General features: G+C 39.6%; 1 protein-coding gene across 1 annotated transcript in view; it reads right to left on the minus strand.

The window, feature by feature from the left end:
• LOC144754349 (ficolin-1-like) overlaps positions 1 to 19766 on the minus strand; it is a 437650-nt gene extending 417884 nt beyond the window's left edge. The window contains exon 1 of the mRNA XM_078642036.1: positions 19648 to 19766. Within this exon, the coding sequence (XP_078498162.1) occupies positions 19648 to 19726 (79 nt within the window). The 5' untranslated portion in view covers positions 19727 to 19766. The remainder of the gene's footprint in view (positions 1 to 19647) is intronic.
• Between the last annotated feature and the right edge of the window lie 922 nt (positions 19767 to 20688).

A 20688-nucleotide genomic window follows, 5' to 3' on the forward strand; every position in this document is an offset into this window, starting at 1 on the left:
ATCCTCCCCATCGGCCTGGGACGACTCTTGGTGGCCTTCCGCTCTGGGCACAGCACCTACACCCACAGACCATGCACGTAACCTTGGCTTCATCCTAGACTCCTCTCTCTCGATGTCCAGACAAGTCAACGCAGTCTCATCCTCCTGCTTCAACGTACTTCGCATTCTCAAAAAGATCTTCCGCTGGATCCCCCTCGAGACAAGAAAGACCGTCACCCACGCACTGGTCACAAGTCGACTGGATTATGGTAATACATTATACGCAGGAATCACAGCAAAATTACAGAAAAAACTCCAACGCATCCAAAACGCATCAGCGAGACTCATATTAGACGTCCCTCGCCAAGATCACATCACCGGACACCTAAAAGACCTCCACTGGCTTCCCGTCAACAAAAGAATTACGTTCTGTCTTCTCACCCACGCACACAAGACCCTCTACAATCTAGGACCCGAATGCCTCAGCACTCGACTGTCCTTCTACAAACCCACCCGCCAACTTAGATCGTCCAATCAAGCCCTCGCCGCAGTCCCGCGCATCCGAAAATCCACAATGGGCGGCAGATCCTTCTCCTTCCTGGCTGCCAAGACCTGGAACTCACTCCCCACTCACCGCCGCCTTACTCAAAACCACATCACCTTCAGAAAAGAACTTAAAACATGGCTATTCGACAAATAATGAACCCTCTCCCCAAGCGCCTTGAGACCTCTGGGTGAGTAGCGCGCTATACAAATGCCTGAACTTGAACTTGAACTTCCTCTCAGTATTAGAGATAAGTTAAGAGAACATCTTGATCAATTATGCAATGATGGAGTTATTGAGCAAATTGATTCTTCTCTCTGGATTTCCCCCATTGTAGTCGCTCTTAAAAAGAATTGTGATGAGCGCAGACTGTGTATTGATCTGAGATCATTGAATAAGAATATTCAAATTGATTGTTTTCCCTTACCCCGCATCCAGGACATGTTGACTCAGTTAAAGGGAACGAAGATTTTTTCCACCATAGATTTAAGAGCCGCATACCACCAAATTGAATTGCATGAAGACTCCAGAGACCTGACTGCATTTAATACGCCATTTGGTGCTTTCAGATTTCTGAGGTTGCCGTTTGGCCTAGCCTCTGCGGCTTCTGTTTTTCAGAAGTTAATGTTCCAATTGTTTGGAGATGTTAAAGACGTCTTGGCTTATCAGGATGACATTTTAATTTCTACCAATTCAGTACAGGAACATCTTACCAAACTAGATCAGGTTTTAGGCATATTACACAAATATGGTATGACGGTAAAGAAGCAAAAATTTAAATTTCTATTAGATCAGGTTGAATACTTAGGTCATGTCATTTCTCAAAGAGGTATTAGTCCCAAACAGGATTTGTTAAAGGCTATTCGGGAATGTGCTAGACCTACTAATAAAGATCAATTGAGGTCTTTCTTGGGGTTGAGCGAATTCTATTCAAGGTTTGTACAAAATTTTGCACTGATTAGTGAACCTCTAAGATTGTTAACTAGGAACAAGGTTAAATTTATGTGGGACAATGAACAAACTTTGGCTTTTGAGAAACTCAAAAATTTGATAATTACTGCTCCAGCTCTCAGACCCTTTAATCAAAATGAATCTTCGTATATTACAGTTGATGCTAGTAATTGTGGATTAGGTGCTGTCCTCAGTCAGATGGTTGATGGAAACGAAAATATAATTGCATGTGCTTCACGTCAACTCTCTTCTTCTGAAAAGAACTATAGCACTATAGAAAAAGAGGCCCTAGCTTGTGTGTGGGATCATAAGCCCCTAATTTTTATGTGGAATGATAAGGGGACAAGAAATGCTAGTCCCAGGCTGGTTCGCTTGTTTTCTAAACTTTATGATTTAAATTTTGTTATGAGGCACATACCAGGAGGTAAACATTTTAAAGCAGATTTTTTATCCAGGTGTCCCTTACAGGAATCGGCACTTGATTCTGTGTTGGATGATAAAGAAGTTGTAATCAGTCTGGTTGAAGGTTTAAACTTTATGGAGAATGTTATTTCTCAATCTGATTGGGTGGAAGCTTGAGCAGAAGACCCTTCTCAAGAAATTCTTAGACGATTCATATCTGTGGGATGGCCAAGGGAGAGTCAACTTGATAAAAATTTGCTTCCTTTTTCTAAAATAAAGGATGAATTGAGTCTTGAAGGCAATTTCATTTTAAGAGGTTCTCTACTCATTCCTCCAAACTCAGTCAGAGATAAAATATTGCACTAGCTCATAAAGGTCATCGGGGAATCACTAGCACAAAGAAAAGATTGAGGCTACACTACTGGTGGCCTGGTATGGACATTAGTGTAGAGACTTTATTAAACAATTGTGTTGAATGTTCTCATGCTGAGAAATCTCTTCACACATACAATTCTCCATTATTCCCAGTTGACTTTCCAAAGAATCTTTGGGAGAAGTTAGGAATTGACTTTTTGGGGCTCTTTGGGTGGCTTGAATCAAGGTTTCAGATTTATTTTAACCATTGTTGATTACCATTCCAAATGGGTGTCTTTCAAATTCTGAAGGATCCTAATACTGAAAATGTGGTAACATTTTTGAAGAAACTGTTCAGATCAGAAGGGGTTCCTGTTTATCTGGTTTCAGATAAAGGCGTACAATTTGTTTCGTATGTTATGAGAGATTTTTTGGGTACTCTTGGTATAAAACATTTAACTACAGCCTTTTACAGCCCACAGGGAAATGGTTTAGTAGAAAGAGTAAACCGTGTAGTAAAAGATTCTGTCCAGTTGGCTATTTCTTCTGGTCTGTCAGTACAAGAAGTTGTTAGTGACAGAATTTGGTCATACAATAATACTCCACACTCTACAACTGGAGTTACCCCTTTTGTCATGTTGAGAGGGAGAGAGTCATTTAACGAACTTTCCCCAGAATGGGTTGTGAGTAAAACTCATTTTGACAGAAGTGTACCTAATTTGGAGTTAGTTAAAATGAATGTGAAGAATTCTCAAATTAAGTCTAAGGCTAGATATGATGTGAATAAACATGTCAAAAATCAAGAATTCATGGTGGATGACAAAGTTAGAATTAAAAGACCTTTTAAAGTTAGAGGGTCTAAATTCTATCCTGATACAACGATTGTTAAAGTAGGTAAACATTCTGTCATGGTTGAAGGTGGAAAATGGTGGAGCTACAGAAATGTTGCTAGAGTGGACAAGTCTGTGGGAATGAACTCTAAGAAGCATTCTATTCAGTCCTTTCATTGTCCATCTAATTTTAAGTCAGGTTCATCATCTAATGTAAGCGATTTATCTGTGTATAATGATTTTTACCAATTTTCTCCTGATGGTGGGCATACTCATGATGTTGGGCATAAAGCTTCACATAATCTTGTATCAATTTCTGATGTGCACACTGGAAATGATTCTGTATCAGTTTCGGATACACAATTGGCGAACGATGTCATTTCTCCTCCAGATGTATGCAGTTCTTCTGTTAGGTCTAGCACTAGGTTGAAGGTTACACCTAAATATTTGGAGGATTATGTCACTTAAAATTTTTAGATATTATAAGGTGAGGAGGTGTGTTATATCTTATGGTTATTTATTATTTCTGTTTATTCATTATTTTGTTTTACCATTCATGTATCTTTAACTATGCGGTATTGTTAATGCATCTTTCAGTTGATAGAGCTTAGCAGTTTAGAATGTTGGGCTTGTACTAGCCAGTATGAGCTGTAGCTGATTGAAGAAACACTCTGCCTGGATCTGAGTGCTGCACTTGTTTAAGAATAAAACTTATTCTTATTTACAATACCTTCTCAACTCTTCATTGGATGCAACAATATCTCTGTGACTGCGCATGCTCTCGGGTAAGGCTTGTACTGTTACTGTCCTTGTGGTACCTGTTCTGTGCATGAGAGGGAAGCGTGCATTGTCGACACTTGAGTGGTAGGTATGCTTGCATGTGTGGTTTTACACAGCACAAACCTGGTTGTGTAGCAAGGGGATAGGGGATAATCAGAGCAGGGAGTTGGACATAGGAGAGCAGTGGGAGGGAATGGCTGAGATAAAAGAAAAAGGGAACCTCCTTACTTCTGTGTCTTCCCTTCTCCTCTTTCCCATTGTTCTCTCTTCATGTGAGGGGCGCTGGCACTCCTGGTGCCCATGTGGCACTCTGATGCTCTGTGTGTGAGGGAAGTGTGCTCCTGATTTGCATGTGTGTGTGTGGCCAGCTTGTTCCCCTGAAGCTCGTGTTCACAGAGGTACAAAAAACCGCTTCTGGTGGGAAGCCCAGACCAGAAGTCAGGAGATTGTGAGGCCTGAAACAAAGGAATGCAAGAAGAAAAGATCCAAGGACAGGTATATTCCATCAATACAAGCCTCCTCTCTCTCCACCTCACCCTTCTGTTTCCACCTCACCCATTCTCCCCCACCTCATCCTTATTTTCCTCCCAGTCCTCTCACTCTCTGCCCGTCCTGAACCTCCTCTGTCTTTCCAATCCACCCTTCTTCTCTTCACGGTCTTTATTTTATTTATTTATTTATTTATTTATAAAGTTTTATATAGCGCGAACTTGACCCAAGAGGGTATCAGAGCGCTTTACATTTAGGATCGTTGCCTTACACATTACAACAGATACAAGAGCATAGTTAGGGAGAGCACGCTATAAAGAGGAAGATGGCTGCCGGCTAAGAGGTCCGGTCGGGAGCTCCACAATCATCACCCGTATCATAATAAGGACTCGACCCTGGACAATATAACTATGACTTAACAGTCTGTGGCAGTCTATATACTATCGACTGTACCTGTAGCGTGATTCAAAGTACTTGATTCGACTCGGTTCGATTCGGTGTAATTCGGCAAGACTGTAGCCTGGGTTCAGGTCCACCACCACAACGGACGCCCCACACAGATGGGCGGAAGCCTCGGGAGCTCAGCGCGACTGCCGAAAAGCACAGGGGAGAGTGCGCTTTCACTTCCGGGGGAAAAGCGGCAGTTACAGCGGCAGCAGCGGCAGCGGCTTCTGGGTCAAGACTCGAGGATACCAGCTGACCCAACAGGGAAGCCATTCAGACGTTTTTTCGGAGGGGCAATGGAGCACCAGTAAACAGGGAGACCGAGAGGATCAGAGGGGGGGTGAAGCTCCTGTCTCAACTGATATACAGCGTTTTCATCTTGAGGGGAGGCTTTCCAAACTGCAAAAGCTGGATAACAAGATTATAACAAGAAGTAAGGGAAGAAAAGCGGACCAAAACCCCTTCTATAAACATATGAGTCAGGTACGTGGGGAAAAAGAGATCCTGGGGGGGATTGCCCTAGATTTAATTGAAGGGTGTAAGGCAGGCAAGCAGGGGGTTACACGAAAAACAGAATCTAAAAAAGGCAGTGGCACAGGGGGGAGTGGTTCAGAAGTGCTTGATTTTTTTCAAAAGACAAGAAGTAGGACAGAGGGAAAGGACCTAATAAAAAAAACAGAAGTTGAGAAGGGGGACGGGGTAATCTCGAGTTACTGTCTTAGAAACAGACAATTTCCAAAACAAAGTTTCTCACAACCTCCCAAACAGGTAACCTTTCCATTACATAAAAAGAGCAAAAAAGGTACTAACAGAGAGCGTCAAATTAAACCAAAATCAGACAAAACAGGTCCCCCCCTAGAGCACAAATTAAAGATTACACCTTCATTGAGATCTTTCTTTAAAGTGCTACACCCCAACAAACAGAAGAAAAAAAACCCACCTTTTGTTGCCCCAAACTGAAGAAATGCCAGGGAATCGAAAAAATAAAAATTTGGAAATGGATCCGGAGCCCTCTAGCAATACAAATTCACAAAATGAAACTCCAGAGACTCCCGAGACCCCTGAGACTCCAGAGATCCCGGAGAATTCAACATCAGTAACCGAACCAGGCGCAAGTACCTCCAACTGTTCTCTATCGCAGAATTTCCTTGAGCAAACTGGAAAACTCATGGAGAACCTCATGGAGAAGGTCTTAGAAGAGATGAGGGAGAGGTTCTTGGTATCTGAATCCAACCAAGCCAAGATTCAGGAAACCTGCGAGGCATTAGAACAGAAGTTGAATACCCTGGGGGATAGAGTATCCGCAGTGGAATCAGAGATGTTGTCCATTAACAAAAAAGTAGACTCCAACCAGGCTGAAATCAGGAAACTAAGAGACTCTGATAAAACCATAAAAGAAAAATTGGAATCTCTTGAAAATCAGGCAAGAAAAAACAACCTCAGGATCCTAAATGTACCAGAAAATTTGGAAGGACAAGACATAAAGAACTTCACTATCTCCCTGCTTGAAGAGTTCTTTCCATGGGCAAAGGAGGTGAATTTGAGTGAAGACATTCAAAGAGTGCATCGAGATCCATTCAGAAAAAACAAAGACAGGAAAACGCCAAGAAAGATTCTAATCAATTTCAAAACATATACTTTAAAAGAGAGATTGCTAAGTGAAGGACTAAAGAGCAGCTCACTAAAAAAAGATAACTGGACTTTCAGGATCCGTTCTGATATGTCGAAAGCCACCCAGGACAGACAATGGGAACTAGGTCAACATATGGCTGAACTAAAATCCCTTGGGGCTACAGTTCAAATGAGATTCCCTGCCACACTAAGAATCATGTGGCAGAATAAAATGTACAATATTCGAGAGCCAAGTGAAGTAGAGGATCTCATTCAACAGATAAAGACTAAGCTATGGACCACTACATAGACTTAAGAACAGGCAACGTAACAAAGATGAAATGTGGAGCTTGAAAAGGGCGATTAACACCGCCCAAAGAAAAAAGGGAGGCTTCCTCAGGGAGGGTGATGACAAACACGGAAAACATAAAATCAAATAAAAAAGACACCATGGGTGGGGAGCAAACTAGGGAAAAAATTGAAAAAATTATCCTCAAGAGCGAAGTAACAGAGAGTACAAGAAAACGACGAACAAAAACGAAATTGGGACTAAAAAAACTTAAAAAAAGAAATAATCATGTCTACATCACCTAAAGAATTTAAAATTTTATCATGGAATGTAAATGGACTCAGAACATCGAGTAGACGGAGGAGAATCTTTGAATATTTTAAACTAGTAGACAGCGAAGTGATCATTCTCCAGGAGACACATCTTTTAAACCATGAATGGGACCCTATAATTAAATCACTAAACTGGGTAGATTCTTACGTCTGTACTAATCAAAATTGCAATATAAAGGGAATTGCAATACTCTTCAAGAAAACACTTAATGTGAAAATCATTCAGAAAACAGTAGATAATAAAGGTAGATGGGCAGTAGTAAGAGTGAAGATATATGACAACAATCTAACAATAGCGGGATATTATGGACCAAATATTGATGATCCAAACCACCTACAAAATCTATATACAGAACTCATAACAACATCTGATCCCATACTGCTTGGAGGCGACTTTAATATCATGATTAACCCCAATGTAGATAGATCGCCCCCAGGAAGACAATCTAATCTACCAAAAATGAGAGAGTGGCTAAACATATATAAAAAGGACTTAGACCTGGTCGATATGTGGAGAGAGAAAGGGAACAAAGAGCACCCATTTACCTTACACAACAAAAAACTAGGCCACAAGTCTAGAATTGATTATTTCTTGATCAGTAAAAAACTCCATAAAAATATCAAAACGCTGGACCATTTGCCTGAACACCTATCCGATCACTCTGCGGTGCTTCTGGCTGTACATCTGGAAATAAATAAATCTAAATCTAGATGGACAGTAGATCACACTCTGTTTCTTGATCCGGAGATAAGAGAAGATCTGAATATAACCTCAGCAAATTTTTTTGAGGATAATAGAGTAGGTACCTCAGACCAAATAACCTGGGACGCCTACAAGGCAGTTATCAGAGGTAAACTCATGAGCTTGGGGGCATATAGATCTAAGCTCACCAAACAAAAGATTAGTGAAAAAGAAAAGAGTATAAGCCAACTAGACATACAGATAAACACAGCACCAAACATAGAAATAAGAAATACATTAGAAAAGGAAAGAAAAGTTCTAAGCGAAGAGTTGGCAGACTATCTTGAAGACAGAGTGAAAACAAAGTGGGAGGCTAGTAAACTGGCCACGCATGAGTATGGAGAAGGGTGTGGAAAACTACTGGCCTGGAAAACAAAAACAGAACAAACCAGAAATAAAATAGATAAAATACAACTAAGCAATCAGTCGGGAACAACTTCTGATGAATCAGAGATTAAGCTGGAGTTCGAAAAAAAATTCTCCGATTTGTATAGGGAAGATTCCTCCTCTTCCTCCGAACAATTAGGAGAATATCTGGGTTCACTAAATTTACCAAGGCTATCAGAACAGGAAAACGAAGAGCTAAATGCAGAAATAACACCGGAAGAAGTAAGAACAGCCTTAAAATCCTTGAAAAAAGGGAAAGCCGCTGGGCCCGATGCTTTACCAAATGAACTCTATTCAACGCTAAGGGAAGTTATAGTCTCGCCACTAACACGACTATTAAACAAAATCTATAGGGGAACAGAAAAAATTCCTGATACCTGGCATGACGCTATTATTAGCCTGATCTTAAAACTAGGAAAAAACCCTACAGTCTGTGAGTCATATAGACCCATATCCCTGCTAAACTGTGACTATAAAATCTTCACCAAAATAATAGCAGGTAGACTAGCGTTGGTAATGCCAAATCTGATACACCCAGACCAAAAGGGTTTTATAAAAGAGAGGCAAATATCTGATCTCACCCACGAACTTTTTGCGGCAGTTGATATAGCCACTAGCGAAAAAATCCCCCTTACAATAATAACCTTTGACGCAGCAAAAGCGTTCGATCGAGTTAATTGGTCTTTTTTAAATAGAGTGGTCAACAAATACAACCTTGGTCAAAATTTTTGTCATCTGATAGTTGAGACTTATAGAACCCCAAGAGCAAGGATTCTAATTAACGGAGGCCTAACCAACAATTTCCCAATACAAAGAGGAACTAGACAAGGGTGCCCGCTCTCTCCCTTGCTTTTCAACTTATATATTGAACCTCTGGCAGCCTCAATCAGAATAAATGATTCAATAATTCCTTTTCAATATCAGGACTGGGTCAAAAAGGTGGCACTCTATGCAGACGACTTAATGATTTTTACAGGGAACTATCAAAACTCCTTCCCAGCAATAAATAAGGCAATTACAAAGTTTGGGAAGGTATCTGGATACTTAACAAATGAAGAAAAAACTGAATCAATGAGTTGGAACACTCAACAGAATAATCCATACACAAGAGATAAAATAAAATATCTGGGTATAATCGTAGTAAAAGAACTTGAAAAAATCCCCCAAATAAATCTGAACAGGATTTTATCAGAAACTAAAAAACTTTTAAAAGTATGGGACAAGCTACCCTTAAACATGATTGGAAGATCTAATTTGGTAAAAATGTCGATTCTTCCCAAATTTACCTTCCTTTTCAACGCCATTCCTTTGGAGTTCAAGAAAGATCAATTGAAAAAAATTCAAGGAGTAATAACAACCTTCATATGGGCCTCAAAAAGTTCAAGGATTGCATGGAACAAAATGAGAAGAAAAAAACAACAAGGAGGAATAGCTAGCCCAGATATTATGGAGTATTGTAGAGCTTTCCAATTCAAGAATGCAAGAACACTGTTGAATCGCCATGATTGTTACCCCCAGTACCTCCAAATTTTAACAAATAAAACAGACCATTTCTTGTTTAAATTCGGACACCCCAAATTCTTTAAAAAAATTAAATTAAAGGTACTAAAAAGTCTGGCAAAACTGTGGTATCAAGTAAGAAGTGCATTAAATATTCCCTACTACAGTAACGCAGCCCCTATATGGGATTCCCCAGGCACCCCTGAGTGCTTAAAAGATGCCCTATCAACTCCACTAAGATTGGCAGGAATTAACAATTGGGGACAGCTAATGACAGAGAAGTCAATAGAGCCTTGGGAACAACTTACAGAAATCACCAACGGGACACTCTCAAAATTTAAATACTATCAACTTACAAGCTGGTCCAGTTCTTTGTCAGAGAAAAAAACTGGAAATACAGAGATGGAGAAAGAGATCATGAAAATCTCCCCAATAAAAAAGGAAATTTCAATATGGTACTGGGCTATAATCACTTCAGGAGATGATAACGTCTCAATCTCGGAATCAATCTGGAGTAAAAATATCCCACACTCGGACCTCGACAATCTATGGCAGAAATCTTGCGAAAAATGTTGGACTATTGTCAAACCAGCGCGATTGAAGAGAAATCATCTATTCACACTGCATAGAGCATATTGGACACCCAAAAAATTGTCAAAATTCAAGGGAGCAAGCATAAAATCCTGCCCCAAGTGCGGATTAGAAAAAGCTGACGATATCCACATGTTCCATAGATGTCCACAACTGGAATCCTTCTGGCAAGAAGTAGGTAACACGTTAAGTCGGATATTGGGAGCAACCCTAAAAGTAAGTACAACATTAATTATTTTTGGGATATGTACCGAGTTAAATGTAAGTAACGAAAGGTTAACCAGGAAACAAGAAAATGTATTATTCATCCTGATACTCCTTGCTAGAAGAGAGATTTGTCTGAATTGGGTTAACCCAACATCTCCATTACATAAAGACTGGCTTAATTCTGTCATAAATATTAATAAATTAGATAGAAAGGGAAAATTCTCCCAAAAATTTAACTTCTGGGAAATCTGGGAAAACCATTATACTAATCAATATACAAGAGATACCTGAAACAGTAACAATATGTCCGATGATTAAAGCGGTGACAATAATTCAGACGGGAATTATTTCCCGCCGAGTAGTCAAAAAGGCTAGCTCTACCCCCTCTACGCCATCAATTATTGAATATGGTAAAGGACACAGAAGGCTTATAATACGACAGTTCCACCAAAGGGGTACTCTATATGGCCAGATACATACAAGAAAAGAGTGAAGGAATAAAAGTGGAAGTCGCCAATTCTTCTGTGGTACTCCTTATACATTCATACGCAAAATGAGGATTTAAAAAAAAAAAAAAAAAAAGAGCATAGTTAGGTCAAGTACAAATAAACAATGATTCAATAATTCATAGGAGGGAGGGGAGGAAGGAGTAAAAGCGGGGATACGAGGGGGAACAATGCCCAATATCCGGCTGGGTAGGTGACGGCAAGGGGGAAAACCAGGGCCAGACTCCTCATTAGCTGTCAATCAGCTCCACCGGTCATCGGCCATGTTGCTTAGGTCTCAGCGTTCAGTATAAAACAGTTTTTAGTTTATTAGAATTTGCGAAGGTTATATAGCGCTATCTACACCCGGAGGTAATAGAGCGCATAACTAGGGGAACGTTGCATTATGGCTGCCGAAGGTCTCGGAGATGGGTCTGTCCCTGTTCCTTTCGAGCTCTGAGAGCCTAGAACGTGTTGAAAGTCTCTTTCAAGTAACAGAAAAAGGCCCAGATCCTCCTTATATCGGTTTGACACCCCCTTCCGGTCCCTCCCCCTCTCTCTTGGCCGCCACCTTCCTTTCAGCACCCTTCACCCTAATCTAATAGACAGATGTAGCATCCCTATATTAACATTCCTGTGTCTCGCTCTAACTCGAGCGTGACATTTTGGGTTGTCTCCAAGCCTCTCATTTGCGATTATTTTCTAGGCTGTTGAAAGAGACCTTTTCATTGGCCGTCGACCAAAGATAACAACGAGCTAGCTCGTCTTTCAACCTTAAGCACCAAGAGTTTCCAATTCCAGTAATAACAGTGGCGCAATGAAAGTTGAGGGGGTCCCCCTGCAAGGTACATGGAGGGGCCCCCTCCTGATTTAATCTGGAGCGCTCAGTCCTGAGTACTGTGCTAAGGGGGCCCCCTGCAGCTCGACCCACACCCCCCTCCCCTGCACCGCAGGGTCCTATGTTATGCCACTGGTTTAATTTCACTCTGTAAAATAAGATGAGAACTTTGGGGATAGAAAATATTTTAGCTGATTTTCACCCTGGTCCCCTGGAATTATGTAGCAGGGGAGTGCCAATTATGCCGCAGGGTTGACAATATTATGCAGCAAGCAAAGGAAAATATGCAATGTAATGTGGCACGTGTGATAGCATTACTTCATTATTTCGTTATGTTTGCACTTGTTAACACTGTCTGGGCATTGGTTGCACCTCATTAGTACCAGTTTAACACCCAAATATAGCAATAAGTAACAGAAAGCTAACCAGTCAACCTTTGTGAAGGGTCTTCCACTGCACATCAACACATGATGCTGTGTTTTTACTAACTTTTGAACAGTTTGAGCTAGAAATTTTGTTGTTAAAATCTGCAGATTATGCAGCAGACAATGGATTATGTGTCAAATGCTGCAAATCCATAATTATGAAAAAAAATGCTGCAGTGGCACAACCACATAATTCCAGTGACCCTGATGAGACCCTGCTGCTGATGTGGGGTGAGTGGGGTGGTTAGCTCAGATTTTGGCAGCAGGTTGGTGGGTGAATCTCTGTTTCAGCGTGAGACTCTCGATTTTTTTTTTTTACTCAAACATAATTTCTTTCCCTTTCAGCCTCGTATATAGCCCACTGCATAAACATTCAGCCAAGTGTGGTAGCATATATAACCTGTCAATATTGTTTTTATATCTGGGCCTTGTGCGACTTTGTAGGTGTATTTTTTATATCACTTTTTGATTTGCACCATTGGTTTTGAAGGGGACTTGTTTTCCTTTTTATCCCTTTTATATCATCATTCCTCCTTGGAGCTTTTTTTGTGTAGAGAAAGTGGTGCTCATCCAAGCATATAATTTATCTACTGTGGTTATCTTTTCAAGGTTTAAGCAAGTTGTAAGGTGAATATTACGTTTTTTCTTGTGAATTTGTTCCATTTTCCTTTTATTGGGATGTTTTGGGGGTTTGTTCATAGCTCTTTTGGTATCTATAGGAAAAGGAATGATATGATGGTTTTTCCAAGGAATGAGGATATATATTTAATGTTGACTGATCTGGGTTGTTGAAGACCACAGCAAGAGTGTGTCCTACATTATATGTAAGTACTGAGATGAGCTGGGGGAGTTTGTGATCTGACATACCTGTTGTCATGCAATTATTTTAGGCATTTTTTAATCTGCCAAAAATATTTTGAATTCTCCACGGATTTAGAAGTTTGAATATTTCATGGATACATCTGATATGGTGTTCATGAATTTGTCTATGAATGCACTGTTGGTGGGGCCCTATACAATAGGAAAGGTACGGAAAAGATATGTATAGAATTAAATTATATTATAAGTGACTCACAGTTTGAAAGCCATACATCTTCAATGTTGATGGCTGCAATTGATCTTTGAATATCATTTTTAATCCTCCTCTGGTTTTGCCTTATGAATTCTGTTAATAGGCAAAATGTGTTTATGATTAATGGTAACCAGGTACAGATTCAGGCGCACAACTTAAATGTAAAGGCAAAATAATTCAGAATGTAAATAAATGAGTGCTCCTAAGGGAAAGGAATAGGTTACCACTCTATCCCACAGAACACAAAATTAATTCTGAGTACATCAATATTGACAAAGAAGTTCTCCCTGAGCTCTTCAAAAGTAGAAAAAGTTCATTGCATATATTCTTGTAACAAAGAACTAGTTATATAAGTGCAGAAGCAGTCCAAATATTATTTTCTTCCTTTAACACAGCGAGATGTTCATGTAGTAAATATCCAATTGTAGAACACAAAACTCAGGTATCCAACTTAGAAAGTATATCCATAAGTAGTTTAATAGTTGTCTTCCAAAAGACTTTCTTAGCAGCCAACACGTGTTTTGTCATGCATTATTTCCATGCATCCATGACTTCATCAGGGCTGCAACCCAGAAAAGTAAATACACAAATATCAATGAATTTCCAATGTATTCATCAAGGTATGGCTCCTCCACCACTAAAACTAAACCAATAAAATCAGCTGGAGGGAAAGAGTTTAGAGTCACCTTGAGTGGAATTAGTGAAAAGAATTGATAGAATGAATATAATGCTACTTAACTTATCAAAATAAAATACCCTCAGTGTATCAGAGAGCCCAAAATGCCTGTGTATTATGAATTGATTTAAAATTACCTCAAAAAATATAATAATTTTTCCACAAAGATTAGTATTCTATGTATTTTGATAGCAAAAGTAATCAATGTAAATCTGAGTCTGTAACAAAAGAATACCGGTTTGGTTAATACTTCCGACAATTGCCATGATCATTACATGCCATACCATTATAACCACATATCCTCCTATTACCCAAGGATAATCTACTTAAGTTACATTTCCAGGTTTCTAAAAATTAATCTACCACGGCTATCCCAACAATACCTAACACTAATAAAACATCTAGCTCGTCATGAGAGTAACATGAATACTCACATTCACCAATATACTCAGTGTTCAAAATTCAACATGTCCATTATTTAGTCATCATATCACCATATCCAAACAAAATTTCTCCTCAGGTTCTGTACTACTCGATATCTGAAAGTAATTGAATGGTACCTAGTTTTAGTCAGTCTGACAACATCGCAACGTTTCCTCTCGTATGTTTAAACTATCTGAGGGTATCGTCTCACATCCTGGTTCTGATAGTATGAACTTGGCCCAAAAAATTAATCCACGATCTGTATAACGTATTCTAGAAAGTCACCGTTTTCTAACACGAGTACGTGTATCTGCATTAGAAACACAAAATAAGTATTCATTCTAACTGCATCACTTGTAGTGATCAGTACTTGAGGTTCTTCGGGCATCAGGGGGCCGACAGAGAAACTGTCTCATTTTATTGACTTGTATATTAGACCATATGTTCAGAACCTCCCTTCACATATTGAGGACACTAAACACATCCTGAACTTAATGAGTGATGTTAGGTGGGAATCTGACATGATTTTGGCAACATTGGATGTGGTCTCCCTATATTCCAATATTGATCACAAATTGGGTATGAAAGCTATGGAGAGTTTTTTGAATAAAAGATCTGCTGAGTACTTTGAACATACTACCATGATCATGGAAATGACATAGATTGTGCTGGAGAACAACATTTTTCTATTTGAGAATAATTTGTATAGACAGAAGCTTGGTACAGCAATGGGTTCCAGATTCGCTCCGTCCTTTGCCAACCTCTTTATGGGGTGGTTTGAGGCGGAGTGGATATGGGGCCCCAGAGGCAAGAAATGGATTGACCACATATATTACTGGGGGCGATTTATTGATGATTGCCTCCTAATTTGGAGAGGGACTATAGTGGAACTTCATGCCTTTTTGATCACCTTAATATCAATGAAGTTAATATGTCATTTATGACGCATTATGATACACACCATTTGACCTTCTTGGATATTGAAATATTTGTAGAAGGAGACAAACTATGCAGCCATATGTATCGCAAAGAAACGAGCTGCAATGCACTCTTGCATGCTTAGAGTTGCCACCCCAAAAGCCAAATTAACTCAATTCCATTCAGAGAAATGCTTAGAGCCCGTAGGAATTGCTCACAAGATCATGACTTTGAGACTAATTTACATGATATCGTATGCAGATTCAGAAATAGAGGTTATGATAAAAAGTTATTGATCAGGCAAAAACTAGGGCAAAGAAACTAAAAAGAGAAGATAAATTGAAACCTAAGAATGACACCGCGAATGATTCGCGACCTCAGAAAATCAGGTTAATTACCAGTTTTGAAATAGGTAGTCACAAACTATTTGCTATTCTGGAGAAATACTGGCATCTCCTGAGGAATGACAAAGATATTCTACCCTTCCTTACAGACAGACCATCTCTGACATTCAGGAAGGGTGTTACATTGGCAAATATAGTTAGCTCAAGTTACCCGAGACAGATGTCTAAAGAAAACTGGTTAAGCAACCGTTCTATTGGGTTTTACTATTGTGGAAAATGCAGCTCGTGTCGATGGGCAATCAAGAAGATTAAAGAGTTTGAATACAATGACACAGGGCTGCATAGTATCAGATCATTCATTAATTGTGAGACGACATATGTTGTATATGTTATCGTATGCACTTGCAAAAAAATGTATGTGGGTAGTACCATAAGAGGACTGAGAAATAGAATGATGGAGCATTTTCGAGTACTCAAGAATGGTGATACGAGATACCCTATATCAGCACACCTAGTCCAAAATTGTGACAAACATGAGAAGCATAAATTTACTTATCATGGAATTGAACATGTGATGATGGATAGGAGGGGAGGCAATAGAATACTTAAATTAAGATGCACTGAGGCCAAATGGATTATGAAATTGAGAGCTGTGGAAGATGGATTGAATTTAGACCCGGAGTTTCAATATTTTTTGGGTGATTGATGTAATCATGTTGTACTAATGATTATTTTGACACATATGCGTATTGTTTGGTTGGCATAATAGACATCCATGCTCATTTCTTGGTGGCTGTGAAAAACCTTATACCAAACGTATGATATTATTATTTTGAATGTTTTCACAGTATGGAGATGTATTATGATCAAATTTTGATACTTACTTCTTATGGTGATTATGAAAACTTTATACTAAACGTATGATAGTATTATTCTGATTGATTTCATAGTATGGATTAGTATCATGTTCCATTTTTTAGATAATGACTTCTCATGGCAAAAATGTTTTGAAGAATGTTTGATAACCTCGTCTGATACTGCATACTTGAACGATATAATGCAAACAGTATAGTACTCGACTTCTATATACTAATAATCTTCACTTCCCAATGACATCTCTTTCCTTTTGTTTTTCCCCCTAATAATTTTCTTACTAATTATTTGGATTATTTTAATCAAGTGTTGAATTTGAGCTGTGGCATTTGAAAACCGGTATTGGTTTCAACCAGTATTGGATACCGTTCATTGACAGTTCTGAGATATGTATTACTTTAAATACTAAATATTAGTAAGGTAGGGCCGTAGGATAACGTTTTGGTCCTTACCTAAGAATACAGAGGTTACCGGTTCGAGACTGGCATTAGAGAGTATTTTGTAATCAAAAAATTAATTTTGTTTGCATAGATCGTTAACAACACGGAATGGTCACAATAAGTATGTTCATTTAACTTAAATAGAATTAGTTACTTTTTGAATAGTGACTGATAGTGATGGAACTATGAGAGTAATTTGGATCTAGTGGTTTATTGACCCTTCTAAATATTGCAGAAACTCTAAAGTAATGGTTACCTTAACTACCAAGTAACAGTAAGGTAGGGCCATATGATAATGTTTTGGTTTTTACCTATGAACATTGAGGTTGCCGGTTCAAGACTTGCATTAGAGAGTATGTTGAAATGAACAATTTATCTTTACTTATAAAGTTCGTTAATTACATGGAATGATTATAGTAAACGTGATCTATTCAAAATTATATAGAACTGGTGAGATTCGAAAAGTGACTGGTAACGATGGAACTTCAAGGGCAATGAGGATCTAGTGGTTTATTGACGCTTTTGAATACTACATAAACGCGAAAGCGTTATATCGCTCTAGGTTGGGTTTTATTATTAACTCCATATGGTGTAGACAAGGCAAATTAAGTCTTGAGGTGATACAAACACCTTACAAGATGGCGCCTATGTGTTTTTGATTGAGTTATGCAAAATATAAGATGTCGCCCACGTGAAACTCCAGTTCGAGATTACGGGATACGGCGTGCCTCGGAACCGGTAAGAGTTTGTCTCATATTCAGGAACCTCAAGTACTGATCACTATAAGTGATGCAGTTATATATAATGAATGCTTATTTTGTGTTTCTAATGCAGCTACACGTACTCGTGTTAGAAAACGGTGACTTTCTAGAATACGTTATACAGATCGTGGATTAATTTTTTGGGACAAGTTCATACTATCAGAACCAGGATGTGAGACGATACCCTCAGATAGTTTAAACATACGAGAGGAAACGTTGCGATGTTGTCAGACTGACTAAAAATAGGTCCCATTCAATTACTTTCAGATATCGAGTAGTGCAGAACCTGAGGAGAAATTTTGTTTGGATATGGCGATATGATGACTAAATAATGGACACGTTGAATTTTGAACACTGAGTATATTGGTGAAGGTGAGTATTCATGTTACTCTCATGACGAGCTAGATGTTTTATTAGTGTTAGGTATTGTTGGGATAGCCGTGGTAGATTACTTTTTAGAAACCTGGAAATGTAACTTAAGTAGATTATCCTTGGAAAATAGGAGGATATGTGGTTATAATGGTATGGCATGTAATGATCAGGACGAATGTCGGAAGTATTAACCAAACCGGTATTCTTTTGTTACAGACTCAGATTTACATTGATTACTATTGCGATCAAAATACATGGAATACTAATCTTTGTGAAAAAATTATTATATTTTTTGAGGTAATTTTAAATCAATTCATAATACACTGGCATTTCGGGCTCTCTGATACACTGAGGGTATTTTCTTTTGATAAGTTAAGTAACATTATATTAATTCTATCAATTCTTTTTACTAATTCCAGTCAAGGTGACTCTATATGATTTTATTGGTTTAGTTTTAGGGGTGGAGGAGACATACCTTGATGAATACATTGGAAATTCATTGATATTTGTGTATTTACTTTTCTGGGTTGCAGCCCTGATGAAGTCATGGATGCATGGAAATAATGCATGACGAAACACGTGTTGGCTGCTAAGAAAGTCTTTTGGAAGACAACTATTAAACTACTTCTGGATATACTTTCTAAGTTGGATACCTGAGTTTTGTGTTCTACAACTGGATATTTACTACATGAACATCTTGCTGTGTTAAAGGAAGAAAAGAATATTTGGATTGCTTCTGCACTTATATAACTTGTTCTTTGTTACAAGAATATATGCAATGAACATTTTCTACTTTTGAAGAGCTCAGGGAGAACTTCTTTGTAAATAGGCAAAATGTGGTGGGATTGCCGCGTGGGCATCTACCTGTGAGCCATGGCACATTCCCAGATTCTCTAAGAGTAGTACACTTGGGAATGCATCAAGATTGTATGCTATGGGCAGAAATAGTTCAAGTTTCCACCACCCCCTCCTGCCCGCAACTCCACCCCGCCCCGCCCCACCACCCCACCACCCCACCGCTCTTACCTGTGCGAGCCCCCACTGCCTGTGATGGTTTAGATTTCTCGGACTGAGGAGCTGAGGCTTTCCTCGCAACCCCATATGTAGCATCTAGAGATGTAGCCATGGTCCATGAATTCAAATAAATGAGAGAAGTGTTGAATGAATGTATGCAACAGTGGATGGAGGAATGAATGACTGTATGCAATAGGGGATGAGGAAATGAGGATGGAGGAATGAATGAACGTATGCAATTAAAAGATGAACAATCATAAATCCGCAAGAACATCTCTAGGAACTCTCAAGAAGACACACTGCTTAATGATTTAAAATCGTGTTGATCCTTAGCTGCTATAAACAGTGTGGAAAATTGTAATGGTTTAATTAACTAAACAATTACATTTTACTTACAGTCACACTGCTTAATTTTGATCGAAGGAACATTTTGTGTCGGGGTTTTGTACAGTTTCTGCACCAATCAAATTTGGGAAGTGGGAACACCAATGCTGCTTTAAGGAAAAGAAGCAAGCCTCGTTGTTTAAGGGTGCAGAAAGGTTTTCTGGCAGCTGCATGTTTGTGGTTTGCTCACCTGGGCAGGTGTCTTCGGTGCTGCACAGCGTCACAGCGCACAGGACAAAGAACCCTGTGGACTGCACAACCCCTCTCATGGCTGCTGAAAGTCTCGGAGATGGGTCCGTCCCTGTTCCTTTCGAGCTCTGAGAGCCTAGAACGTGTTGAAAGTCTCTTTCAAGTAACAGAAATAGCCACCGGTCCTCCTTATATCGGTTTGACACCCCCTTCCGTTCCCTCCCCGGCTCTCTTGGCCGCCACCTTCCTTTCAGCAATCTTCACCCTAATCTAATAGATAGATGACGTCTTTGTGATGTTAACCTAAGGGTCATCAGATGTAGCATCCCCATTAACGTTCCTTCCTGTGTTTCGCTCTAACTCGAGCGTGACATTTTGGATTCTCTCTAAACTTTCATTTGCGATTATTTTCTAAGCTGTTGAAAGAGACCTTTTCATTGGCCGTCGACCAAAGATAACAACGAGCTAGCTCGTCTTTCAACCTTAAGCACCAAGAGTTTCCGATTCCAGTAACAACGTTTTTATTGTTCCAAATCCCAATAAAATAACCGCTCCCAAGGCTCAGGGAGCATTGTATCTGATGTCCCAGAATTCGCAGTAACTTCACCGGGCGCCCCCTTGATTGCATTGCAGCCCAACAGGAGGCCGGTGGTGAGCGAGACTGTAGCTGTAGCTGTAGCCTAGCCCAGGGACTAGGTCCCGCACCCCATGCACGGGCATAGTTCCGGAAGTGCAGCAGGTGCAGTGGCACTGGGGTCCAAGGGCCTGAGCAGCACCATAATAAAGACTTTGCCACTTTTGCGTCATTTTTCCCATGTTAGAAATGACGCAAAAGTGGCAAAGGGGGCTTGTAAACCTGCTCCAAAGTCTTTATTATGGTGCTGCTCGGACCCCTGGGCCCCAGTGCCACTGCACCTGCTGCACTTCCGGAACTACACCCCTGATGTAGCCCAGCGCCCCAAAAAATCCTGAAGCGACCCTCTACTAGCATCCGAATCCTAGGCGATATCATCTAGTGTTCAGCTCGTCGGGATGTATTTCC

The sequence above is a fragment of the Lissotriton helveticus genome, chromosome 5_1 (assembly GCF_964261635.1).
Source record: "Lissotriton helveticus chromosome 5_1, aLisHel1.1, whole genome shotgun sequence".
Lineage (NCBI taxonomy): Eukaryota > Metazoa > Chordata > Amphibia > Caudata > Salamandridae > Lissotriton > Lissotriton helveticus.